This window comes from Notamacropus eugenii, chromosome 3 (genome assembly GCF_028372415.1).
Source record: "Notamacropus eugenii isolate mMacEug1 chromosome 3, mMacEug1.pri_v2, whole genome shotgun sequence".
NCBI lineage: Eukaryota > Metazoa > Chordata > Mammalia > Diprotodontia > Macropodidae > Notamacropus > Notamacropus eugenii.
The window spans coordinates 400,682,081-400,709,532 of record NC_092874.1 but is presented as its reverse complement, the minus strand read 5'-3'; the positions used below and the strand labels follow the sequence as shown (position 1 = coordinate 400,709,532).

General features: G+C 40.6%; 2 protein-coding genes and 1 pseudogene across 5 annotated transcripts in view; 1 reads left to right on the top strand and 2 right to left on the bottom strand.

Annotated features, from left to right (window-relative positions):
- RPS15A (ribosomal protein S15a) lies at positions 1 to 22,039 on the bottom strand. Of its 3 annotated transcripts, none has more exons than XM_072598031.1 (5): positions 22,019 to 22,039; positions 3,679 to 3,849; positions 3,063 to 3,142; positions 1,340 to 1,425; positions 1 to 135 (listed from the first exon to the last, which is right to left on the bottom strand). In XM_072598031.1, the coding sequence occupies exons 2-5, from the start codon at positions 3,809 to 3,811 to the stop codon at positions 42 to 44; spliced, it is 393 nt and encodes a 130-aa protein (XP_072454132.1). In that variant the 5' UTR covers positions 3,812 to 3,849; positions 22,019 to 22,039; the 3' UTR covers positions 1 to 41. The 3 variants fall into 3 exon arrangements, with proteins under 3 accessions (XP_072454132.1, XP_072454133.1, XP_072454131.1); XM_072598032.1 differs by lacking the exon at positions 22,019 to 22,039 and adding an exon at positions 5,467 to 5,640 and having other exon boundaries at positions 3,679 to 3,816; XM_072598030.1 differs by lacking the exon at positions 22,019 to 22,039 and adding an exon at positions 5,006 to 5,307 and having other exon boundaries at positions 3,679 to 3,816.
- Positions 12,129 to 12,245, top strand: LOC140497944 (U6atac minor spliceosomal RNA; annotated as a pseudogene).
- The window catches only part of ARL6IP1 (ARL6 interacting reticulophagy regulator 1), a 20,129-nt gene continuing 11,204 nt past the window's right edge, over positions 18,528 to 27,452 (bottom strand). For both annotated transcript variants that reach the window (XM_072598028.1, XM_072598029.1), the window contains one exon: positions 18,528 to 20,255. In XM_072598028.1, the coding sequence (XP_072454129.1) occupies positions 20,137 to 20,255 (119 nt within the window). In that variant the 3' untranslated portion in view covers positions 18,528 to 20,136. The remainder of the gene's footprint in view (positions 20,256 to 27,452) is intronic.

Sequence of the window (27,452 nt, the reverse complement as noted above, 5' to 3'; positions counted from 1 at the left end):
GTCCATTGGAGCATTTTATTTGTATGTATGTTTTACACCCCTTAGAAAAAGAATCCCAGGATTTTTCCTCCTGTGTGTTTTCGTCTTGCTTCCTCATGGTCCATGATGCCAGCTGAGGTTGTAAGCACAATAAACCTATTAAAGAGTTAAAACAAAAAGAAACGATTTTTCTAGGTAGAAAAAGGTTTAGCAATATGATTAAACACAAAAATTTATTACACAAATTTCCACCTTAAGCATGGAATTAAACTTGCCTATACTTAGTGTTCAGACGCTCAGTTGTCTGGTATTAGATATTTTGAATTCATAAAATTCCCCCTGAGCTAATGGCCTCAGATGACTGTTTCAAAACCAATTGTGTAATAGCTTGGGGCAGGTAAGGTCCAACCTCAGGTATGAAGACCTCAAGGATAAAAAAAAAATCCCCTCATTCCCACCCCAATAGTTACAACTATTTCTCTGTTGACTGAGAAAATATGATAGTTTTTACATAATAAACACAAGAAATAAGTCATTCATACATCTGGTTATTCAATTCACAAAAAGGTTTATTAGACAGCTTATTTATTAAGATGGCTAGTGTGACACAGATTGAAAAACATCACTCCAGGATTTAAACATTCCCTGTCTATGTGACAATGTTCACGATATCCTTAAAATAAATGCAAATTACCCTGTAGTTTCCATGATTTAGCAATGTTTTTCTAAATTGTTTCACAGAACACTGATGGCTATTAAGCAAAGGTGGGGGAGGTCCAATGAATAAAATTTAATAGCTAATTAATTCTCCCTGGGATTAATATTTAAGTCAAAAATCAATTATGTATAGCTTTTCAATGAAGATATAGGTCTAATTTCCTCTAAAACTTCTGATTTCTCACTTTATCTTGGTAGTAATACAGATAATTCCAATTTCCCCTAAAATGTAATCTATGAGGTCTTAGTACAGATTTAATTTAAAAGGACTTCTTGGCCAAATTAGTTACGGAAAAAAAGCCAAGATGTCAACTTACTACTTTTTGTTCTCAGGGCAGAAAAATGACTGACTAGAACTGAATGATACCTTCTATGAATATAATTCTAAGGTCATTTTCTTTCATATCCAATACCTTTTAAAGATTCAAAAAGATAGTTTTGACACTATATTAGAATCATCACCCAGTCTAACCAATCCAAAGTGAATGTGAATAAGATAGCTTTGAGGCTAAAGTCATTACCTACAACCTAAAGAATGAAAATAAATCCAAAGTAAATGTTTATGAATGTACACAATATAATCAGATCACTTCACAGAAATTCTCAGATTTATAAACTTTATATTGCATAAATAGATCCTTACCCAAACTGACGGGACGGTAGCAGATTATTCTGCCACTTTTCCAGATCTTTCAACTGAACATCAAATCTGGGGCTGATTACACCACACTGTAAAGAATTTTTCAAACAAACAAAAAAATTTTTTTAACAGAAGAACTGCATTCTAAGTATTTACAACCACTTTTAAATAATGCCTGTCAGTTATCAAAACAACAGACTCAAGTGACTGCTTAATATGCTTAAAATATTCATTGCGTTAGGTATGCTGACTCTGTAGGCACCTGGTCCTCCAAAAGCTTATAATATACCCAGAGGAACACAAAAACATTAATTAATAAGATAAAAGTAGTAGACGTTATAAAATCAGATGCCAAATAAGTGGCATAAAAAGTTTTTCATTATGGGCTAGAATGGTATGAGAAGGCCCTATGAAAAAGGAGGAGAATCTAAATGGTCAGGAAGGAAAAGGAATGGAATGAGGGTTGGGGAGGAGAAAAGAGTTAAGTAAAAGACAGATTTGAGGGAGTTTGATTTGTGAGAAGATGGAGAATGGAAATAATGAGGAAAAAGCAGCATCAGGTTAGGCAGAGTTAAGGACCTCAAACAGACATAAAGTTTCTACAAGAAAAGCATTTGGGAAAACTAAACTATGCAGATCTCGCAGCAGCTCCAACATACTAAAAAGAGAACACAAATAACTTTCCTTTATGCTTATTTTAGTTATATATATAAAATTATTTTAGTTATACACCCCTGCAACAAAAATAGCTGAGTTTCTATAAAGATTCAGAGAAGACGTAAAGATTCAGAGAAGACGTAAATCTTTCAATGTATGTAACTGCTAAACTATCAAGATCCAGCCACCACATAAAGTCGGCCAGTTTGCAAAGAACATCTTGTGAATGTATATTAAGAACCTCCTTTGCAGATTCTCTGGAAATAAAAACTTTCCAGACTTCCTCTCTCTTTGATGGTGGGTTAGGCTGAATACAAAATCCCTTCCTTTAAGGAAATGGATCATGGTAATAATAAAACTTAAGTCTAGTCTAGGTATAATTAAATGTGACCAATGACCTCTCCAAGGAAATTCCTTCCTATGTGACCCAATGATACCAATCACTGGGAAGAGAACATATCCCCCCCCCAAGTCCTTGAGGGGTGTGGACAAAGGGGTTTAGCAGTGACTTGTTCTAGAAAATTATATCAATAAACTATTCCTGACAGATGTGTTTAAAGTGTAGAGTACAATATTAATATTTTAACAGATTTTTTCTTCTACAATTTCCACATGTCCATATATAAACCTTGAACTACAACTTAAGTTTCAACCTCCCTGAGCCCCAGTTTCCTAATCTATTAAATGAAGGTCTGTCTAGATGGCCTCTGAGTCCCCTATTACCTCTGGCTCTAGGATCTTATGACAGCTAATAACAGCTAAGCTTGTTTACTTGGCTATTAAATTGCTTTAAGATCCTCATTTATTTTAGTCACTATGTAGACATTTACATCTAATATTGTTTAGCTGGCCAATAAATTCATATTAAGCGACAACTTTGGTTAACTGATCTTTTCCAGAATCACATCTTGTCCAAGATCACTAAATAAATGTTTCTTAACACAGGACACACTGGTCTATTTTTCACCTTTTTTTTTTTTTAAATCTCAAGTTCTGATTACAGATTAGAGAAGGTATGCAAAAAGTTCACATACATCTTATCAGTATATAGCAGTCCATAAATTCTTACCTTGTTTAATCTGCCTGTGAGGTTCACAACAATTTTTCCTGCTCTGTGATCATCAATGATCTCAAATTCGCCAATGTAACCTAGATGGTACAAATCAGTGTACGTTATGCAATGAACAGAAAGTTTACAACTTTTGAGTATTAGGCATATCGATTCAGTGTTCATCAAGCAAAAATATTCTCTCTTTTGTTCTAAAATTTCTATTTCTAATGTACCCTTAACAAAATTTATTCCTAGAACTTAGAATACTTAACAAAATACTCAATTCACTAGTACACCAACCTCCAAAAGAAGGACATCATGATGAATTAGCTTAATTTCTATGGTGTCTGCGGATAGAGCAACCTACCAACCACTACTGTCATTTTACACTGGAAGAAACTTGAGGCCACAGCACTCCTAGCATCATGTCAATGAAAGTTACTCACTCTTATTATATTTATAACTCTATACAAGTTAAAGAAACCGACTTCACAGTATAAATGCTGCCGTTACAAAAGCTCAATATTCCTCAAAATCCAAAGTCTACTCCCAAGGATCACAAAGCACTTCAGCTCTTCTACCTCGCCTCGTGAACCTCCTCTTTTAGCACAGGACACAGGACAGCATCACTCACCATGCTTCATCATCACAGTTAAGAACCGGACGATTACTTTGGAGCACGGCCTAATGAGAACCTGGCGCTTTCCTCGCTTTTCTGCGTTGTTGATGCTTTTGAGCGCATCTGCCAGGACGTTCATGCGCACCATGGTGGCTGTTAGGAAAAGAAAACACAGCTGTATTAGCACTGCCACCATAGCCGAGGAGACGATTTTAACTGTTGTTCCCGCCGACAAAGCCACAGATCAGCCTCCAGCGAGACAAGAGCACGAGAACGATTCAGGTTCAACATCAGGACCAGGGACCGGACCTGGGACTTATCTAGTCTAACTGATGCAGGTTCTCGGCCACTTAATGATCTTAAGTCACCGAGAACAAGGAGGCTGAGTTACCTGCCCAGGGTCATACAGCCCATGCCAGACACAGGCCTTGCTCCACTCCTTCCCAGAGGCAAGCTCTCTGACCTATCATAAGCAATTGCTTAAAAGAGCCTCTTCTTAGACCAGATCTAAACCCAAAGTCAGAAACAATTCCTTCATTCTCACAGTCCAGACCCTGGGATAAGCACCGGGCCACAGACAAAAATTAAGGTCTCCGCCAACAAGAAGCTCACGTTCTACAACAGGAAATAAACCCTAAATAAATACCAAGGAACAGGCCTGACAGTTACAGAGAATCAGGCCCCAAGCGGCACTAGCTCAACCCTGTTAGTGAAGCAGGGCTCTGAGAGACCCGAGCACAAGGGCCCAGTTTGCCGGGACAAGGACGGGCGGGGCGCGCTAAGCCCAAGTCCGCTACAAGGGTCTTCAGCGCCCCTGGCCTTTGTATTTAGGGTATCTCCTGGGAGAGTCCGGGTCGCCACTGAGGTTCGTTATGCAGGGTAAAGAAATGGCCAGACCCAAGCTGGGAGCGGCGAGGGGAGAGGCTACCACACCCCGAGGAATGACTTTCTGGAAGCGGGGGCAGCCTGGCCGAGGCTCAGCACCGCCGACTCCCCCTTCTGCGGCCCCTCGCACCCCGCACCCCCGCTGCTTCCTCCGAGCCCTCACGCACGCACTCCTCCCCCTTCAAACTTGAGCTCCCAGGACAGCAAGCTTTTGCTGGAGTCCCCCTCCCCTGAGCCGTTAACGCCTTCCCGGCTACAACTACCTTGCCCCCATCAGGGTGAGCCTCCTCAGGACGGCCTGCCCCGGGCATGTGTGGCCCCCCAGCTTCCGCTTTTCCTTGAACCCCAGCACTCAGTACGAGGCCCGCCTGGGATGCCCACGAAGAGGTGGCTGGCTATCAGACTCAAGGCACCAGGTGGGAGAGTTTACTGACAGCGAGAAGCGGGCCACACTCACCCCCTTACGCCCCTACAACATCACGCCGAAGGACTCGTGCTCGGCACGGAGAGAGCGACGAAACCGCCCCCAGCACGACTGCAGCGGGGCTCCCACGTGCGCTGACCGCCGGCCGCGGCCCGCGGCAGGGGGCTCCCCTCGTCCAGGCCCGCCCGCTGCCCCGGAGGCCGTGGCCCCAGCTTCGCTCGCCGGCCCGCCGGCTCCGTCCCCACGCCCGAGGAGCGGAGAAGCGGGCGGACCCGCCCGGGCGGAGAGAGGAGGCTCCAGCGGAGGCGGTGGCACCCCCCCAGTCCTCCCGCATCCCTGGGATCCACAGCCGTGATCCAAACCACAGCCAGACTGGGAGCCTCTGAAAGAGCAGGGTCTGGGGCGCCGGCGGAGCCCAGGAGCGCGCGTCCTGGCCGCTGGATGTAGTCGATGTCCCGCGGATGCAGACGGAGAGCGAAAAGAAGGATACTCACCAGCGCTGCAAGATGGCGGAAAGAGGACGGGATGGGTGAGCGCGGAGAGATATGGGAAGCGCGGGAAATCTCGCGACGCTGGGAAGGAGCGCCGAACAGGATGGGGCGTGCCTGCCCGCCCAGAGACTAGAGCAAAACAGAGCCGATGACATCGAACGGAGACTCGGGGAGGCGGGGCCGAAGGGGCGGCCTGGGGGCGGGGCGTTGCTGGCCAGGGGCGGGGCGTTGCTGGCCAGGGGCGGGGCGTTGCTGGCCAGGCGCGGTTCAGTGCCTGCTTTCACTACCCTCCGCATGCTGGCTGAGGCTTTCAAACTCTTCTCCTAAGAACGGAAAGATGTAAAAGTCGTCTGCTTGTTTTTCACGATTTATGGATCGCAACGAAATCTAGACACGTGGATAAACAACCCGTGCCAGCTGAATGTGCAGGAAAACCCCCGATGCCACCCAAAGAATGGTTCTGATGAAACCCGCCCTGGAGGGAGGACGAGGAGCGCCGGGCACTTCCCGCACTGCCCAGCCTTAGCCCGCGCCCGCGGCTCCGGGCGGGCCCAGCCCAGGGCCACTCGCAAGTGTGCTTGGTCTGACGAAGACTTGAAAATGAGGACATTCCGGTTAAATCAGAGAGAACACGTGTATACACAGGTGTTAAACTGCCCTTTCCTAGGGGCCCCACCCCCCGAGTCCAGCGTCCGAGACTGTGGCTGGATCACCCAGGACAGCGGGAGACTTAGGACCGGGCTGCGAAGGGCTTTGCAGGACGGAGGGGTTTAATAATTAATAATAAATAATAAACACAGAAAAATGCACCTGTGTGTATGTATGTGTACATAGACATATAAATACATATGTGTATACCTACATGTGTACATGCATGTGCGTGCAGATGTACACACACACACACACACATATAGGATGATTCATTTTTGGTAGGATATAAACTCCTAAAGATTGGGGGTTGTTATCTGTATCCTCAGTGACTGGTATACAGTAGGTGTTCAACAAATATTTTATGTGATTGATTTACAAAGGATTGGTTGATTTAAAATATAGTAATATGATTCACAAAAAATACTGATTCACATTCAGATTTTCAGAAACACATCCATAACATCAATTTAAGGATAATCATAAAACAAAAACTAAAGAATAGGATTTAAACTGTGCCTTTAAGGTTTGCAAAACTCTTCACATTGGATCCTAAGTCCAGTTTCTCAAAATATTTTTGGTCTTAACCTTTCACAAAAGCATATAGTTATCCCTTCCCCATGTCCAGGGTTAGGGGCATGGCACCCCCAAGAACTGGAAAATCTGAAAAAAAAATTTTTAAGAAGTCTGAATTTTTTCTTTTCCTTTAATGGTGTGTTTACAGTACCTTATTGTAAAATTTGGGTTAAGTATTTGGTCATGGACTTTGTGTCATCTGTAGCTTCCATAAAACTCCCTCAAAATTCCCATTTAATTTCTTTTGCCAGTCCCAGATATATCGAAACCTTGATGGGGAAAGTCACAATGTAGAAGGAATAACTGTATCTGTTTATATTACCCTATATATGTATGTATACATTTCCTGAAATGTATTTGGTGGAACTAATTAGGCTTTAGAAAATTTTTTAAAGAGCATTAAAATTAGACAAAGAAAAAAAAGCCAGAAATACCTGGGCCGTCACAAATAACAGCAATTGGTGAGTAAATCCATTTATTCAAGTGTAACCCAAGTCCCCAAACCCATTGGTGTGGGATTTTGTCCTCATTGGTGGACAGCAAGTTGTTGAGAGTAAGAAAAAGGAAGGATCCAGCCTCTTGTTCCAGCTGAAGAGTTTCTTTAAGTTCTGCAGTTGTTTCTGGTGCTTCAGTGTTCCAGCTTCAGGAGAAGATGGAAGAGGCCAATTTTTAGGTGGCTGAGGGAAAAGACTCTGGTAATGATGTGGTGTGGGGTTGCTGGGAACCTTGAAATGTCAAGGTACAGGGTGGCTTTCACCTAGAATGAATTCATGAACTCAAACCTTCTTCCACTCAAATGACAAGGTTTATTGTAACACCAATAGAAGAAACAGGCAGGGTTCCTAGTGAAATTGAAATTTAGTGGGGGTGAGACTAATGCTGTGAAAGGACAGTGAAAGGATCTGAATGGGATTAAGGAGTGGTAAGTAGTCTGGGGAGGGTCAGGTGCAGCAGAGAAGGAACTGTCAAGTAAGCTGATTAAGTGATCTAGGTGGGCTGGGGTGGGCCAGGTGCCTTGCACGGAGGTAACAGTGATCTGAACTGCTGAAATGTATGGGAAAATTCAGGGACTGGGTCTTTTCCTTTAGGGATCCAGGCTGCATCACCCCATCACACGATATGATTGTTGGTGGTAGTTTCCATCGTGTCCCTGTCCCTAGCTTGCTATAAAAACCTCCTTTTGGGTGAAAATTAGAACTCCCTCTTGGTTGAGCAGATTTAACTCCCTCACAGTGGGAGAGCTCCTTCACTCTGTATTATCTGGTATCTAGTCTCCAAGATATACTTGCTCTAAATTCTATTTTGGTTTGACATGGATAAATGGGTTTCTTGGCTACGTACTAGGTGTGTTCATTGTGGAACTGGTATTCGGTGGGAAAGGAGTCAAGCCTTGGATATAAAGGTTGGGATCCTCCTTCCCTCCAAAATGAAACAGTGATCAAAAGTTAGATTGAACCTGAAAACCATATCCCTTAGATTAATAATATTTAAAGGAGTAGATAATCCTAGCCTGGTACCTCCTCTTTCTCTAAGGAGAAAAGAGTGGCCCTAACTGGCTCTAACCTCCTGTTTTCCCTCCTGGCAGGAAATAAAGACTCCCTTGGAGAAGGGTAAGGGAAGAAGAGGCTAGAGATGTCTATTTTGCCTCCTTTTGAGTCACACAATGAAACCTCCATGTTATATCTGTGTGTGTGTGTGTGTGTGTGTGTGTGTGTAGAACACAGCCCTTACTAAACAAACAAAATAGCAACTAGAAATTAGAGAAGTTATACAGATTAGAATAAATAAAAAAAGATACCCTAGTGAATGAACTCTTCTGATGGGAGCAAGATAAGATCTCAGCTCAAACCAGAAAGAAACACTTATCTCACCCAAAGAGAAATTCTCTCTTCAAAATCTCTAGCTAGGAATCAAGAATCAAGCGTTGAGTAGCACATCTGCAACATTCCAAGTATTTCTTGCTCTCCTTTTCTGTGTCTTCCCTTGAAGAGTCTAGAACCACTGCTATTCCTCAAATAGTGTTGTTTCTGTCAAACAGGTCAGCAGTCTCTCCACTGTCATGTCACATAGACAGCAGTACACAAAACAAACTCTGGGTAGTCTGGAAACCCGGGTTGCTGCTGCGGATTGTTCTTCATTCTCAAAGAGGATCATGACATCAGGAAGGTGATGCCATGACATGCAAGTGAATTAGATTTAAGTGAAGGTGGGCTGTGCAGTCACCAGCCTCACTTTCACCTCCTAGTGGCACTTGAGTTGACAAAAGAAACCAGGGATGTTAAGAGGTGGAGGGTTGGAGGAAGAGCATTCTAGATATGAGGAACATTGGGTATAAAGACACGGGAGACAGCAGAAGGAGTAGGCTGGTATTGCCTGATCTTAAGAGCATATGGAGGGGAACAAAACGTGAATTCTGTATCTGGGTCACTGCTTAAAAACAAAAACTTCAAAACCTTATTCCCAAATGCCCATAAGTTACCATCATATGTCCTTGCCCCTTGGGCAGTTAATTGGGCAGACCCACTTGGGTCAGTTAATTTCTTTAGTTCAAGGTCTTGCCCTGTGACAATTGCCCCTGTAGGCTAGAAGGTAAATCAAACTTTCCCTCAACTCCAAGATAAGTTTCCTCTAATCCAGCAGGACACCATTAGCATCTTGCCACCCTTGTCTCTCCTTTTTCTACTTTGAGAATACCACTAGTAAGTCAATTAATTCAGAGAATACTAATTAAATCAGCTTTCTTTGTAAATGCTAATCAAATTAACTTTGCCAGTTTTGTATCATGAAAATGTACTGAGTTTTAGGATATCTAGTCCCAAAGTTCCCTTTCCTGACTACCACTCACAAACCTCCACAATCCTTAACTTTGAAGTATCTCTATCTGACCATAAGTTCCTGTCTTTCTAGCTCTCCCCTGCACCTCATGCTTCCTTGACTTATTCTTAGTGTTTGTCACAACCTCCAGTCATTCTGCTGACTTTCCCTGCTAACTCCTAACTCACTGAGCCTTCTAAACTTCCCCATTTTTGTGAAGGGCACCACCATTCTTCCAGTTACTCAAGTTCACAACCTAGACATCATCCTTGACTCTTCACTCTCATTGATATTCCTGAAAGTCCCCATGCCAGCCCTCATCCAATCAGTTACCAAGTTCCTTTATGTCCTAGGTCATCACCTCTGCTTTTGCCTCATTCTCCTCCCTTCAAATCTTTCTGTTCTTCAGTGATTCAGTTGTTTGACTCTTCATGATCAAAGATACTGGAGTGGTTTGCCATTTCTTTCTCTAGCTCATTTTACTGATAAAGAACTGAGGCAAACAGAGGTTAAGTGACTTGCCAGGGTCACAAAGCTAGTAAGTGTTTAAGTCCAGATTTGAACTCTGGAAGATGAGACTTCCTGATTTCAGGCCTGGCACTCTATCCACTCTACCTCAATCTACACTGTTCTCAGTCCTTCAAGGTCTTGCCTTATTATCTTCTTGCCCTTCCCTTTCAAATCCCAACCCTGGATTACTCCTATCATCTGCTGCTTCCGCTCTTCTATGTGTGAAAGCCACTGAAGAAAGTCAAACAGTTGCACTGACAGTGTGCACTACAGAAGTTCATTATTCAAGCAGTGCCTCACTACTGACCACCTTTGCTTTTACTCTTTCCATTGAACATTCCCTCCCCTTCTCACTCCATGTTCCCCTTCCCTCACTGAAAAAATTAAGGCCTTCATGCCTCCACTAAGTGTATTTTAGTGTGCCTGTCTTTCCACAACCCCTCTAATACTGACTATTTTTATCTTTTGTAATCTTTTCTGATTTGTTGGATATGAGGTGAAATCTTAGTCATTCTGAGTTGCATTTCTTTTTTTATTAAAATATATTTTGATATCTAGTGTTTTGATAGCACCAACATTTTTTCTAAGGAGCTATATCTCTCTTCTCTCCCAGAGATACACCTTGTATACCAAAGAATGCTTTTTTAAAAATAAAAAGATTAAGAAAAAAATGAACAATATATAAGAGCTTGAAAATATATGCAATGTAAACCAGGAAGAGCAAAAACCGAGAAAGAAAACTACAGACCAATTTCCCTAATGGATGCAAAGATTTTAAATAAAATACTAGCAAGGAGATTATAGCAATAAATCACCATGATCATACACTATGACCAAGTGGGATTTATACCAGAAATGCAGGGCTGATTCAATATTAAGAAGATTACCAGGATAATTGAGCCTATCAATAACAAAAGCAACAAACATTATCTGATTATATATTGATATAATGTAGATGCAGAAAAGGCTTTTGACACGAGTAAGCATAGGACTAAATGGAGCTTTCCTTAAAATAAGTAGTATCTATCTAAAATCATCAGCAAGCATTATCTTAAAAGAAACCAAGAGCATTCCCAGTAAGATCAGGGCTGAAGCATGGATACCCATTATCACCACTCTTATTCAATATTGTATTAGAAATGCTAAGTATAGCAAGCAATGAGAAAAGAAAAAGAAATAGAAAGAATCAACAACAAGGAAACAAAACTATCACTCCTTGCGGACAATATGATGGTATACTGAGAGAATCCTAGAGAATTGGAAAGCGGTTTGCCAGAAATACCAAGATAAAGTGAAAATGGGTACATGTTTAGACATAAAGGGCAATATCATAAGCAAATTAAGGGCACATGGAAAATGTTTACCTCTCAGATTCATGGATAAGGAAAGAATTCATGACCAAACAAGACAGAGAGAAAGAGAGACAGACAAACAGAATTAAGGGATATACAATGGATAATTTTAATTATATTAAGTTAAAAAGATTTTGTACAAAAAAACCAATGCAGCCAAGAGTAGAAGAGGAAAAATTTTTTACAGCAGATTTCTCCCATAAAGGCCTCCTTTCTCATATTATGTATATATATATATATATATATATATATATATATATATATATATATATATATATATAGAGAGAGAGAGAGAGAGAGAGAGAGAGAGAGAGAGAGAGAGAGAGAGAGAGAGAACTGAGTCAAATTTATAAAAATAAGCACCATTTCCCACAGGCAGCTTGCAGAAGAAGAAATCAAAGCTTTCCATAGTCATGTTAAAAAATGCTCTAAATCATTATAGAGAAATGCAAACTAAAACAACTCTGAGGTACCACCACACACCTATCAGATTGGCTAATAGACAGAAAGGAAAATGATAAATGCTGAAAGGGATGTGGAAAAATAGGGACATTCATGCATTGTTGGTGGAGTTGTGAACTGATCCAACCATTCTGGAGAGCTATTTGGAACTATGCCTAAAGGGCTTTGACCAAACAATGCTGTTTCTGTTGTTTGTCCTTTGTTCTCAAAGAGGACCACAACATTAGGAAGGTGATGCCATGACTTGCAAGTGAATTCGATTTAAATGAGGCCAGACTGTGCAAAGTGACCAGGTTCACTTTCTCTATGGAAGCCATGAGAGAAAGTTAGCACTTCTCTTGATAAAGATGGAAGAGGTCCTAGTGGCCTTTACAACACATTCAACCAACTCTGTGGCAGTGGGCAGAACCAGATCATTGTACACAGTACACACATTGTACATAGTAAGAACAGTATTGTAACGATCATCAGCTATGAAAGACTTGGCTACTCTGATCAATATAATGACCCAAGCCAATTCTGAAAGATTTATGATGAAAAATTCTATCTGCCTCCAGAGAAATATCTGACCAAGTCTGAATGCAGATTGAAGCATAATTTTTTCACTTTATTTTTCTTGGTTTTTTTTTTGCAACATGGTGAATATGAAAATGTTTTGCATGATTTCATATGTAAAATTGACATCACATTTCTTGCCTTCACAATGGATGAGGGAGAAAATTTGGAACTGAAAATTTAAAAAGCTGAATTAATAAATAATTCAGAAAATGTTTTGGAACAAAAAAAATACATGCAATGTTTCAAAATCCATGACCACCCACTTCTTTTTTGAAAAAAATTTTTATTTTATTTTCAGTGCTCCACAATTACTTCCATATAACCTAGAATTCTTTTTCCCTTCCTCTTCCTCCTTCGCCCTCATGTTCCCCCTCCCTCCCTGAGACAGCATACAATTCTATATAGGTTCTACACATACATTTCCACTAAATACACCCTCATCTTAGTCGTGTTGCACAGGAGAATTAAAATGAATAGGAGAAATCATAAAACAAAACAAAATGTAACACAAAAGAAAATGATCTGCTACAATCTATGATTGAATTCCATAGTTCTTTCTTTGGATGTGGAAGGCATTTTCCCTTAAAAGACCATTGGGAATTTTTTAAGTCCTTGCATGGCAATGAAGTTCTAAGTCTACCAGAAAAAATCCTCGCACACTGTGGTTGTTGCTGTGTACAAAGTTCTCCTGGTTCTGCTCCTTTCACTCAGCATCAGTTCATATAAGTCTTTCCAGGCCTCTCTGAAATCTTCCTGTTCATCATTTCTTGTAGCACAATAATATTCCCTTACATTCATATACCACAATTTATTCAGCCATTCCCTAATTGATGGGCACCCCCTTGATTTCCAGTTCTTGACCACCACAAAGAGAGCTGCAAACCAGTCCAGTATCTTTACCAAGAAAACCCCAAATGAAGTCACAAAGAGTTGGATGTGACAATAATATTCCTCAATCAATGGATATCTATTGTTTTACTTCTTTACTATTACAAAAAGTGCTGCTTCATTTTAATATATATTATAGTGTGTGTATGTATATATGTATGTATATGTAAAATATGGTAATCTTCTTATCAATGACCTCTTTGGGCTAGTAGTGGAATCTTTGGTTTAAAAAGGATATGATGAACATTTTAGTCATTTTATTTGCATAATTCCAAATTGCTTTCCAAAAATGGGTACACTAATTCACAGTTCTACCAAAAATTCAGGAGCAAGCCTCTCTTCCTATAACCCCTCCAATATTGTCTCCTCTCACCTTCTGCCATCTTGGTCGTTGCTGGCTGTGAAGTGAAACCTCAGGTTTGGTTTCTCATTTCTTATATTACTAGCGATTTGGAGCATTTTTTCATATGGTAATTCACAGTTTGCCATTCTTTTGAGAAGTTTATTCATATCCTTTGAAAGTCAAATTTTCTTTTTAGCTCTGGTCTTTTCATCAAGAATGCTTGAAAGTCCTCTATTTCATTGAAAGACCAATTTTTCCCCTGAAGTATTATACTCAGTTTTGCTGGGTAGGTGATTCTTGGTTTTAGTCCTAGTTCCTTTGACTTCTGGAATATCCTATTCCATGCCCTTTGATCCCTTAATGTAGAAGCTGCTAGATCTTGTGTTATCCTGATTGTATTTCCACAATACTTGAATTGTTTCTTTCTAGCTGCTTGCAATATTTTCTCCTTGACCTGGGAATTCTGGAATTTGGCCACAATATTCCTAGGAGTTTCTCTTTTTGGATCTTTTTCAGGTGGTGATCGGTGGATTCTTTCAATATTTATTTTGCCCTCTGGTTCTAGAATATCAGGGCAGATTTCCTTGATAATTTCATGAAAGATGATGTCTAGGCTCTTTTTTTGATCATGGCTTTCAGGTAGGCCCATAATTTTAAAATTGTCTCTCCTGGATCTATTTTCCAGGTCAGTTGTTTTTCCAATGAGATATTTCACATTATCTTCCATTTTTTCATTCTTTTGGTTTTGTTTTGTGATTTCTTGGTTTCTCATAAAGTCATTGGCCTCCATCTGTTCCATTCTAATTCTGAAATAACTATTTTCTTCAGGGAGCTTTTGAATCTCCTTTTCCATTTGGCTAATTCTGCTTTTGAAAGCATTCTTCTCCTCACTGGCTTCTTGAACCTCCTTTGCCAATTGAGTTAGCCTATTTTTCAGGGTGTTATTTTCTTCCGTATTTTTTTGGGTCTCCTTTAGCAGGGAGCTGATCTGTTGTTCATACTTTGCTTGCAAGTCTTTTATTGCTCTTCCCAGTTTTTCCTCCACCTCTCTAACATAATTTTGAAAATTTTTTGAGCTCTTTATGACCTTTTCCCAGAACTGATCCCATTGAGTGGGCTGGGATGTAGAAGCACTGACTTCCGTGTCTTCCCCTGATGGTGAGCACCGCTCTTCCTCATCAGAAGGGAGGGGAGGAGAAACATACTCACCAAGAAAGTAACCCTCTATAGTCTTGGTTTTTTTCCCTTTTCTGGGCATTTTCTCAGCCAGTGACTTGAGCTCTGAATATTCTCCTCACACCCACCTTGCCTCCTGATCCTCCCAGCCAGGGTTTGGGGTCTGAGACTCAAATGCTGCTTCCCAGCCTCAGGGCTTTTGGCGGGGGCAGGGCTGCTATTCAGTGTGAGATTATGTTCAGGTGCTCAGGTGGAGGCAGGGCCGCCTCACGGGCTCAGTTCCCTCAGGGGGTTTATGCAGAGACCTTCAACAATGGATCTGGGCTCCTGCCTGCTTGGGGAGCCCCGGTCTGCTCCCGCCTCCGCTGTTGCCTCCCGAGGGGGCCTGAGTATGGGGGCACCCCACTCCCCTCTCGATCCACCAAAGAGACCTTCTCACCGACCCCCGTCACCTGTGGGTGGAGGGACCCGCGCGGCCGCTGGAGATCCCGTCCCTGAAGCCTGCTCAGATCTTCTCCTCTCAGTGCCGGGGCTGGGGCAGGGCTGGGCTGGGCTCTGTGTCCGCAGCGCGACGGACCTTTTGCAAGAGGTTTGCAGGTCCCTCTGGAACAGAAATCTTATCCGCTCCGCTATTATGTGGCTTCTCCTGCTCCCGAGTTTATTGGCAGCTCTTTACTACAGATATTTCATGGGCTGTGGGTTCGGAGCTAGCATATTTGTGTGTTTCTACTCTGCCACCTTGGCTCCGCCCCCTAATAAACATTTATTAAGTGACAACTCTGTGCCAGTACTGTTCACTGCCCTAAAGGAGCTTACAATCTAATGGGGGAAGTAGGGTGATGAGAGGAGAAGGAACTTGATGTAGGGTCTCAGAAATAAGACCTGAATCAGAGAAACTGGCTGTAAATATTTTCCTTCAATTGTTTCCTTTCTAATTTTAGTTGCATTGGTTTGGTTGTACAAAAATTTAAGTTAATAGGTAATCAAAATGGTTTTATCTTTTGTCATCCTTTCCATTCCTTGTTTGGTCAGAAAGCCTTCCCCTGTCCAGATATCTGAAAGGTAATTTGTGCCTTGCTCCTTTATGAAAAGACTATGTGTCTGTTTGGAGCTCACCTGGGTGTGTTGTGGGAATTGTTGGCTTGTGTCGATTCCATGTCATTCAGCTTGACCAGTCCTTTTCTCCTTAACTTCATCTTCTCTTTATCCATTGGCTCCTTTTCTGCCTTCATTACAAACCCAGATCTCCCCTATTTTTAATTAACGGCAGTCACGGCTCAAGCTAACTTTTTCACAAACTCAGAAAAAAACTTGGATCCTTTTTTGCTTTCACCTGATATTTCACTCAGTTTTCAACTCCCTGCAAACTACTTTTCTGTTTCCACCAGTTGAATGAAACTGCTCCCTCTAAGATCACTAAAGATAAATCTTCACTCAGATATCCTTTCTAACCTCTGCAACTTCTCGCTGCTCACTGTTCTCTCTTGAATATTCTCCCCTTCTTGGCCCAGGACTTTATACTTGGCCCTCTCTTTTTCTCTCTATATTGTGATCTCATCAGCTCCCATGGTTTCACTCATCTTTCTATGAAGCTGAATAGATCTCATCTCTTCCTGAGCTCCAGGCTTGTCATCACCAGTCTGTTAGATATCTTCACCTGGATGTTCCATACGTGTTTACAATCAACTTGTCCAAATTGAATTGAACCCATTCCCCCTTAATGTTCCCTTTTCTGTGCAGGGCCCTGTTCTTCTAGTTCATTGGTTTCCAAATCTATTTGGCCAACTACCCTTTAAAAAAAAAAAATTACTCAACACCCTCTTGGAAATCTACTTTTAATGTTTTTTTTTAAAAAATTGCTTTTGAAAAAAAAATATTTTTTAAAAAACAAGCATCTTAAATTCACTAATTTATTGAAAATTTGTGGGTTTCTTCTTGCATTGACATTGAAGACCCAGTATTGCATCATGTCATCTTATGTCATACTGGAAACAAGTGATCACACAAACATATGCCAATGCATGCTGGATTTTCCAACAACGCATGACATGCTTGCCTGCCAACATTTGCCTTAAGATCTGTCAGCAGACTATCACTGATTGGTTATAACTTGTGTGTTTATTTGGAAAATAATGTAATCACCTCAACTTTTAACTGTTACACAACAGATAAAACATGTAAGGAATGGTTTTTCTAAATTTTCTTATCCTTTCTTTCCATATGCTTCCACAGCCCCCTTATTTTTATTCAATGACCCCCAACTGCACCTGAGGCTACTAATAGCCCCCCGGATCATTCCAGTGCCCAGCAAGGGAAGGTATTGCCCACTTTGGGAACCTACAACTCAAGCTTACAACCTAGAAGTCATCTTTGACTCTACTCTGACATTTCCCAACCTTCTCTCCCATTCATTCATCAATTACCAAATTTCTTTTCTTTCTTCAAAATCTCTCTTAAAAACATTGGTATCCCTCAATCACCTCAACTACTGCAGTATTCTCCCAATTGGTCTCTTCGCCTCCTCTCTCTGTTCCATTCTCAACAATTGTCAAGGGGCATTCTCGACACTCGACACTCAAATTAACCATGTCACCCTATTATTTAGAAACCTTTTCTGGCTCCTTCCTTATTGAGCTTGAAAAGGCCAATGTCCCCCACTGTATCCTGGTCATTTCCAGTTCTCCTGATTCAAATCTGGCCAATAAACTCAGATGGCTCAAGAGGAGAAAGTGAGGCTGGTGACTTTGTGCAGCCCTCCCTCACTTAAATCCAATTCACTTGCATGTCATGGTATGACCTCCATGATGTCATTCATGGTCCTCTTTGAAAATGAAGGACAAACAGCAACCTCTGTGAGTAGAAAAGGAGCTGCCCACTAGGGGCCAAACTTCCAGTTGGGGGAGACTTCTTTTCTTTCTTCTCTGCCCAAAGCGAATATAAATTTTAATCTCTGAAACTTTATTTTCTTGTTTTCATTTTTTTTTTTTTAAAGACCAGCCTTAATCCTATTTCACTTTAGTCTGGGATCAAGCCCTACTCTATCACTGTTTGGGTCCTGATTGGCTCAGAATGAATGTAAATGACAGTTGTTTATATTTTACCCAGAAACCTTGAGGGTCTTCCCCTCCCAGATCTAATTAAAGAGGCCATTCTTTGCCTCATTTTTATCACTGAATGGGTGTTAAGACCTTAGCTTGAAAAAGCCAAGGTCCCCCACTGTATCCAGGGCCATTTCCAGTTGTCCTGATCCATATCTGACCACTGGATCCAGATGGCTCCAGAGGAGAAAGTGAGGCTGGTGCCTTTGTACAGCCCTCCCTCACTTAAATCCAATTCATTTGCATGACATGGCATCACCTCCCTGATGCCATGGTCCTCTTCAAAAACAAAAGACAAAACCCAGCAAACTCCTTAGTTTGGCATTTACAGCCTAGTGCCAGAAATAAGTACTTACCTCCCCAGACTTCTTTCACATTACTCCCCTTTCACACTTGTGTTCCAAATAAATCAGCCCACCTGGCTCAAACTATCACTGTCCCTCTCAAGGACCATGTCATGGGGACCACCGCAAAACCCAGAACCTCTTTGCTATACAAGTTGGCTTGTATAAGGTCTCAGACATACCCTTTACAGTAAGCACCTGTAATGTTATAGCAAACTCAAGGTAACTCATTAACACAATGATTTAAGTTTGATTATATAATGTCGTGGTGGAGTTTTAAAAAGATGCTAGAATATAAGTGAAGAGTTTAACTTCTTTATTCTTTCCCCGTCTCTTCCTACATAAAACACAGTAGAAGGAATAATACAGAATTAAAACAGCAGAGGTCATCAGTACAACACACAAAACCAGCTATGAAGACAGGCTTATTTACAAGAGGAAATAAATGCAGTATTTTCTAGGTGGTTTGCATACCAGACAACATTCATAAAACTAATCATGCTATATGGGCTCCTTGGCTACAGTAGAATTCTGAAAATAAGTTTACTGTTAGAACATAAGTTATCACAGCCCAGTTTTTATAATTTCAGTGCAATTAAATTCACAAAACTACATTATAGTTAATAAGATTTTAAATATTGTTTCTAAACATTCCATGACATTTCTCACAGTGGGGCAGGGTGTTGGTGGAGAAGAAGTGCTGCAAGCTTAGGAGGTTTCTTCATTCAAATTCAAAGTTACCTCAATTTCTGGCTATGAAGCTGGATATAATTTGAGTATCTGGTCAATTCAAAACATACCAACAGGGAGAGACTTTCTAGCATACTTTTACCAATAGCCCTTGTGTTCTCTATGAAGTGGTCAAAGAAAAGGACACAGGGAATCACTTGTTTTTATACTAAACTTATGGTGACAGCAGTGTCAACTACTAACCTGAGTCATGTAAGTGTGAGAATTTAAAACAGTGTCTCATGAGATCTATTATCTACTAGAGTAGGGCTTGACTAATTTAAAGTTAAGTTTTACTGTTTGGCTTTAGAGCTAAGAGTGAATGCTATTGGCCATAATTCTGTTTCTACGCTAGTTCGTCCTTTGCCCTCTCCCCCAGGCCAGGGATTTAGATAATTCTAACAGTGGGACTCTGTCTAGGAGTTACTATAAGGAAGCTTCTCAACAAGTGTGAGGGCACAAGAGTGACTGACAACAGTGGGCTAGATTGCTATTTGGCAGAAATGATCCAATTTCTGCACATTGTAAAGGTGTTCCATAGGGGAAAACATTAAGCAAACCATCTTTTCAGTAATTCTGTGGGCATCTCCATGATAATGAATAGGAATGGAAAGTTAATGCAAATTGGTCTCTTGTCTGAAGTGATAAAATTGGTCGCTATATCCATGGAGCCAACTTTTCAAAGCAGGGTATAAAACCTACTTTCTACACCCACAGACCACCACTATTTCTCTAGGAGGAAAAGTTTAACCTGAGATTTTCCACTCTAAGATGAACTATTACTCAAGTTACTGTCAGCATTCTAAAGGATTAAAGTGAATTATACTTGTAAATTACTAAGCTACCATATTAGAGGGTTGTTTTAGTTCCCTAAAAATGCCAGTTCAGTTAACCTTGGGTAATGAAATAAGAACAAGTCCAGAGGTGACCATTTCACAGGCAGCTATTTTCCATGTTATCAATATTAATCAGTGAAGATATATTCTGTTGAACTTTATACAAAGACACTATGCATAGGGTCTTTCAACTGGCTAGTCTCAAATTCTTATTAAGAGCCAATCAGAAGTTAAATGAGAAAGCAAAAATGTGCTTCTGAAACATTTTAGGACACATACTTTGTAGAAACTGTTCCCAAGGACACTGTCACATTTATCATACTGAATGAAAGACAGGCGTCATTCATTTTTCTTCTCCTTTTGTTTGAGGAGCTTGTTTATCTCCCTTTTGGCCATTCCAATGTACTTTGAAATGATTCCATGCTGGTTTAGTCCAGGAAGGAGCAGTAAGAAGGTTACTAAAAGCAAAAAGAAATTAAGTTAAGGAACATGTATCAAATAATTTGCTTCATATTATGGTTATATATACTTGTTTTATCTCTCTCCTAGTATTTACAGAGTTCCTGAAGGAAAAGAACTAGTTCATATTTTTCTCTATATCTTAAAGAACCTTGCACATAGCAGGCATTATTTATTTTTATTATTTTGTTTACTTTCAGCGTTCTACAATCACTACCATATAACTTCAGATTTTTTCCCCTCCTTCCCTGAGACAGCAAACAATTCTACATAGATTCTACGTGTACATTCCCACTAAATACACGCTCACCTTAGTCATGTTGTATAGAATTAAAATGAATGGGAGAAACCAAAAACAAAACAAAATGTAATACAAAAGAAAATGATCTGCTACATTCTGCGACTGAATTCCACAGTTCTATATCTCGATGTGGAAGGCATTTTGTCTTAAAAGACCATTGGGAATTTTTTAAGTCCTTGCACTGCAATGAAGTTCTAAGTCTACCAGAAAAAATTCTCACACACTGCGATTGCTGCTGTGTACAGACTTCTCCTGGTTCTGCTCCTTTCCCTCAGCATCAGGTCACATAAGTCTTTCCAGGCCTGTCTGAAGTCTTCCTGTTCATCATTTCTTCCAGCACAAGAGTTCTCCATTACATTCATACACCACAATTTATTCAGCCATTCCCCAACTGATGGCCATGCCCTTGACGTCCACTTTTGGCCACCACAAAGAGAGCTGCATAGCAGGCATTATACAAACATCTTTTTCTTTTAAACTTCTTCTGTTTAAAAAGTTGATTTTCCTTGAGTATAACAAATAACCTTTTTAACAATACATGGTCAGTTAAGCCAAACAAATTCCTATACTGGTCGTATCCAAAAAGTATATGTCTCATTTTGCATGCATCCCTGAGTCCATTCATTACCTCTATCAAAAGAACATATACATATATATATATATTCTTTATATATATTTTTAAAACTAACAATTGAGTTGGACTCTACTGGTCTCACTTTCCATTTATAGTTAACCAATTCAACTCTTCACTGTCCTTTACTCGTGAATTCCATTTCTCTGTCCTATCAATGTTAACAATTTAACCAAACCCCAGACCTAGAACAACTCCCATCATTTACCTCCTGAACTACTTCTACTCATGCTGCTGAACTGGAAGAAATCACACAACTAATTTGATTAGATTCACTATGAATTTGCTGCCCTCAAAGCAACATGACAATCCTTATCATTTCTTCCTAAATGAATTCTTTAAGCCACTCCCCACAAAGTCTGTTTAAAGCTATTTTCTTCTTTTAAATTTTCCACCCACCATCGCCTCTCAGTCAAGGATTTTGCCTCACTCTCCTGGAAAAATAAAAAAATGACATCATTTCAAGCATGTCTTTTCTGCATCTCAAAACCCCTTAACATCATTCCTCATTCACTTCTCTGTTACATCTATCTCTGAATAGGGGATCTATCTTCTTACAGTCACTGTCATCTACATGTACCTTGACTTCACCATTCTTCAGCAGTTTGTGCCCATAATCATCCTCCTTTACAATCTTCAATTTCTTTATTCCTTCTCTGATGCCTACCAGATACCCAAGCCTCCTCCATCCTAAAAAACCCTCAACAGACCCTACCCCCTCAAGCTACTGTCCTCTTGTGTTTCACAAACTCATTAAAAAAGCTGTTTACACTTACTGCTTCCATTTCCTCTCCTTGTTTACTTCTCTTCTCTTGGCAATCTGACTTCACAGGTCAACAGAAACTATTCCCCCAAAGTCACCAGCATTTGACACTGTTGATCATCACTTAGACACATTTTCCTCTTGGAGTTTTTATGAGATTGTTCTCACTTCTTTCTTTTCCTACCTGTCTGACCATACCCTTTCTGGTTTATCGTACATATCACAACTTCTAAATAAGAATCTACTAGGCTCTGTTTGGGGCCCCTTTTCTCTTTCTGCTACACTCTATCAATTAAGTAAATTCACAAATTCCCATGGGTTTAATGCAGCTTACTCTCAATCTGGGTCTGTCTCCTGAGCTCCAAAAGTAAATCTCCAGCTGACTATAGGATATTCAGATGGGATATCCAGTCAGCACTTCACAATTGACATACTCAAAACAAAATTCATTCTTGATGCACACCTCTCTCTCAAACTTCCCTATTTCAGTCAATTAGTATACCCTCTTTCATATCACTCAGGATCCTATCCTTGGCATTATCTTTGATTCCTCATAGTCATTGATCCTCCATAGCCATTTAGTTGCTAATTCTTGTTTCTATTTCCACACACTCTCTCTCTCTCAAACAATCCATTACCTATGCTCACACTACCCCACTACTTTGATACAGGCTCCCAGCACCTCTTACCTGAATTTCTGTAACTCATTCCTAATTGGTCTCCCTGCTCCAAGTTTCTCTTCTGTCCAACCTAACTCCCACAGAGGTACCAAAGTGAATTTCCTAAAGTGTAGGTCTGACCATTTACCCCTCTACTTAAATTCCAGTCACCTCTAGGATCAAATATTATGAAATCCTCTGTTTGGCATTTAAAGCTCTTTACAACCTGATCCCTTTCTACCTTTCTAGTTTTCGTGTGACATGACTCCCTTGTATACTCTCTGTACTTCAGACATTTTGGCATCTTGCTGCTCTGCATACATAATATTCTACCTCCCACTTTTATGCCTTGGAACTGGCTGTCGTCTATGCCTAGAATGATATTCCTCTTCACCTCCATGTCTTAAGAATTCTGTTTTCTTAAGAGGATTCTGGGAAGATGGTGGAGTAGGTGAGAGATTTCTAAGCTCTCAAGATTTTCTCCCACAAAAGAGATAAAATAGCACCTTAGGGCAAATGAAGTGCCGACAAAAATAAATAAGAACAGCAAAAGGTTCTTCCTGGCATAATTGGAGAAGATTCAAAGAAAAATTCCAGGAAGAGGTTTGGTTCCCGAGTGAAGCATAAACACCTCCAGGCCAGGGTCCTGTTAAAACAATCACATTAACAAGTGACAAGCTGCTTAAATAATAAGCAGGAAGCCCTGGGGATAGCTGGGTTGGAAGGCTGCCTCAGTCCCAGCCCCAGGAACCCCTGGCTAGTGATGGGAGTTGGAGGTTTGAGCCCAGGAAGATAAGGGAACCTCTGCTGACAAAACACCAGACCCAGTGGTGCTGTGGACAGTGGCTGAAACAAGAAGAAACCAGCACATGCCCAGTGAGTGCAGAAGCAGTGGGGCAGGAATGCACTTACAGGAGGTTGGATGTTTGGCTTTAATTCCAGGTTAGAATAGATTATAAAAATTAAGTTATTACTACAAAAAATGCATAGGCAAAGGAGAAAGAATCAAACCACAAAAAGTTATTATGGGAAAATAGAAGACCAGGGTTCATCTTCAGAGGAGGATATTCAAGCAAAGAAACCCTCTTTTACCCCAAAGAGTAACATCAAATGGTCACCTGCCCAAGAAGAAATCATAGAACTTAAAAAAGCTTTTAAAAATCAAATGAGAGAGATGGAGGAAAAACTAAAAAAAAATCAAGAAAAACAAGATTATGAAAAGAAAGTCAACCAATAAGAAAAGGAGATCCAGAATCTTAAGGAAGAAAATGACACCTTAAAAATTAAAGTGAGCAAGGTGAAGCCAGCGAAGTTATAAGAGATCAAGAAGTAATTTAACAGGAGGCGGAGCCAAGATGGTAGCACAGAAAGACGTACATACTCTAGCTCTTCCCCCACAGCCCACAAAATACCTGTAAAGAAAGACTCTCAACAAATTCCAGAGCAGCAGAAGCCACAGAATGACAGAGGGGAGGAGATTTTCAGCCCAGGGTGACCTGGAAGGCTGGACACGGATGTGAGCACAGCCCAACCTGGGCCGGACAGTGTGGGAGGAGGAGGCCTCTGGAGCAGAATTCCCAGCAAGAGCAGCAGAGGTTCACAGATCCCTCAACCCACAGGCAACAAAGACACTTCAAAGGTCAGTGAGAGGGCTTTTTCACCTCTGTGACAAGGGAGCAAGGTCCTCCCCTAGCCCTGATCTTAGGTGGTTGTGGCAGCAGCAGTGGGTGGTGGTGGCCAGGGGAAGGCAGCAGCCAGCTTCCACTGTTTGAAGCCTCAGCTTAAAACCCCTGGGGGAACTGAGCAGCTGATCTGACTCTCAGACAGAAGCCTGGTCAGGGAGTAAACTCCTCTCCCCTGACTGTGCCACCTTGGAGGAACTGAGATCTTACAGGTCCCCAAGAGTATATCCTACTCTTGACAAGGACCCAAAAGTCAAGTAACTGGTTGTGAAGATGCCCCAAAAAGGGAAACAAAAATAAGACTACAGAAGTGTACTTTCTTGGTGAACAAGTATTCTCTCCCATCTTTTTGGATGAGGAAGAACAATGTTAACTATTAGGGGAAGACATATAAGTCAAGGCTTCTGCATCCAAAACTTTCAAAATAAATATGCGATAGTCTCAGGCCATGGAGAAGCTCAAAAAGGATTTTGAAAATCAAGGAAGAGAGGTGGAGGAAAAACTGGGAAGAGAAATGAGAGAGATTCAAGAAAATCATGAAAAACGAGTCAACAGCTTGCTAAAGAAGACCCCCAAAAATGCTGAAGGAAACAACACCTTGAAAAATAGGCTAACTCAATTGGCAAAAGAGGTCCAAAAAGCCAATAAGGAAAAGAATGCTTTAAAAAGCAGATTTAGTCAAATGGAAAAGAAGGTTCAAAAGCTCACTGAAGAAAACAGTTCTTTAAAAATTAGGGTGGAATAGATGGAAACTAATGAGAAACCAAGAAATTACAAGACAAAATCAAAAGAATGAAAAAATAGAAGATAATGTGAAATATCTCACTGGAAAAACAACTGACCTGGAAAATAGATCCAGGAGAGGCAACTTAAAAATTATGGGCCTACCTGAAAGTCATGATCAAAAAAAAGAGCCTAGACATCATCTTTCATGAAATTATCAAGGAAAACTGCCCTGACATTCTAGAACCAGAGGGCAAAATAAGTATTCAAGGAATCCACTGATCACCTCCTGAAAGAGATCCAAAAAGAGAAACTCCTAGGAATATTGTAGCCAAATTCCAGAGTTGCCAGGCCAAGGAGAAAATATTGCAAAAGCAGCTAGAAAGAAACAATTTGAGCATTGTGGAAATACAATCAGGACAACACAAGATCTAGCAGCTTCCACATTAAAGGATTGAAGGGCTTGGAATATGATATTCCAGAAGTCAAAGGAACTAGGATTAAAACCAAGAATTACCCACCCAGCAAAACTGAGTATAATACTTCAGGGGAAAAATTGGTCTTTCAATGAGATAGAGGACTTTCAAGCATTCTTGATGAAAAGACCAGAGCTGAAAAGAAAATTTGACTTTCAAACACAAGAATCAAGAGAAGTATGAAAAGGTAAACAGGAAATAGAAATCACAAGGGACTTACTAAAGTTGAACTGTTTATATTCCTACATGGAAAGATAATGTTTGTAACTTCTGAAACTTTTCTCAGTACTGGGTAGTTGCAGGGATCACACACACACACACACACACACACACACACACACACACACGGGGAGAGGGGGAGGGAGAGAGGGAGAGAGAGAGAGAGAGAGAGAGAGAGAGAGAGAGAGAGAGAGAGAGAGAGAGAGCGAGCGAGCACAGGGTGAGTTGAATAGGAAGGGATCATATTTAAAAGAATAAAATTAAAGGGTGAGAGAGGAATACTTTGGGAGTTGAAAGGGAGAAATGGAATGGTGCAAATTATCTCTCACAGAAGAAGCAAGAAAAAGCTTTTCCAATGGAGGGGAAAAGGCTCGAGATGAGAGTGAAAAAGTGAAGCTTACTCTCATCACATTTGGCTCAAGGAAGGAATAACATGCACATTCAAGTTGGTATGAAAATCTATCTTACGCTACAGGAAATTAGGGGAGAAGGGGATAAGGGGGGGGGATGATGGAAGGGAGGGCAAATGGGAAGAGGGAGCAATTAGAAGTAAACACTCTTGGGGAGGGACAAGGTCAAAAGAGAGAATAGGAGAAATGGGGGGCAGGATACGATGGAGGGAAATATAGTCAGTCTTACACAACATGACTACTGTGGAAGTCATTTGTAAAACTACACATATATAGCCTATACTGAATTGCTTGTCTTCTCAGTGGGGATGGGTGGGGAGGAAGGAAGAGAAGTTGGAACTCAAAATTTTAGGAACAAATGTTGAGAATTGTTTTTGCATACAACTGGGAAATAAGAAATATAGGTAATGGGGTACAGAAATTTATCTTGCCCTACAGGACAGGAGAGAAGATGGGGACAAGGGAAGGGAGGGTTGTTAGAAAGGAGGGCACATTGGTGGAAGGAGCAATCAGAATGCTTTGGGAGGGGAGGTGAGAGATGGGGAGAAAATTTGGAACTCAGAATTTGGTGGAAATGAATGTTGAAAACTTAAATAAATAAATTTAAAATAAAATTCCCACCCCCTCCCTAAAAAAAATTAAAAGGTGATTGCACATGAAACTGCAAAATCTTTGATGTACAACTTGCTATTACCTTTAAATACATAATAAAATTATCATGTAAATTTTTTTCCCTTTTCTTCCCTTCTCTTCCTCCTCCCTTCCCCATCCCTAAAAAAAAAAAAAAAATTAAACAAAATGTAAAGAATGAAAACATAAATGAGAAAGTGAAACATCTTATAAGAAAAACAACTGATCTGGGGGATAAATCAAGAAGAGAAAACATAAGAATAATCGAACTACCTCAAAATTACGATCAAAAAAATAATTTTGATATAATAATATCAGAAACAATTAAAGAAAATTGTCCTGAAGCATTAGAATGGGGGAGGGTGTGGGGGGGCCAAGAGGAGAAAGGTGAAATAGAAAAAATGCACCAAAAAGCACTTGAAAGAAATCCTATGAGGAAAACTCATAGGAATATTATAGTTAAATTCTGAAACCCCCAGGCTTAAGGATAAAATATTAAAAGCAACAAGAAAAAATCAATTTAAATATGATGGTGCCACAATTTGAATCACGTAAGACCTAGTAGTGGTGATCCCAGGTCTTGGAACACTATATATTGAAGAGCAAAACAACCGGGGCTCTGGCCAAAGATATCATACCCAGCAAAGTTAAGCATAATTCTGAATGAAGAAAAAAAGGACAATTTGATCAACTGTCAGACTT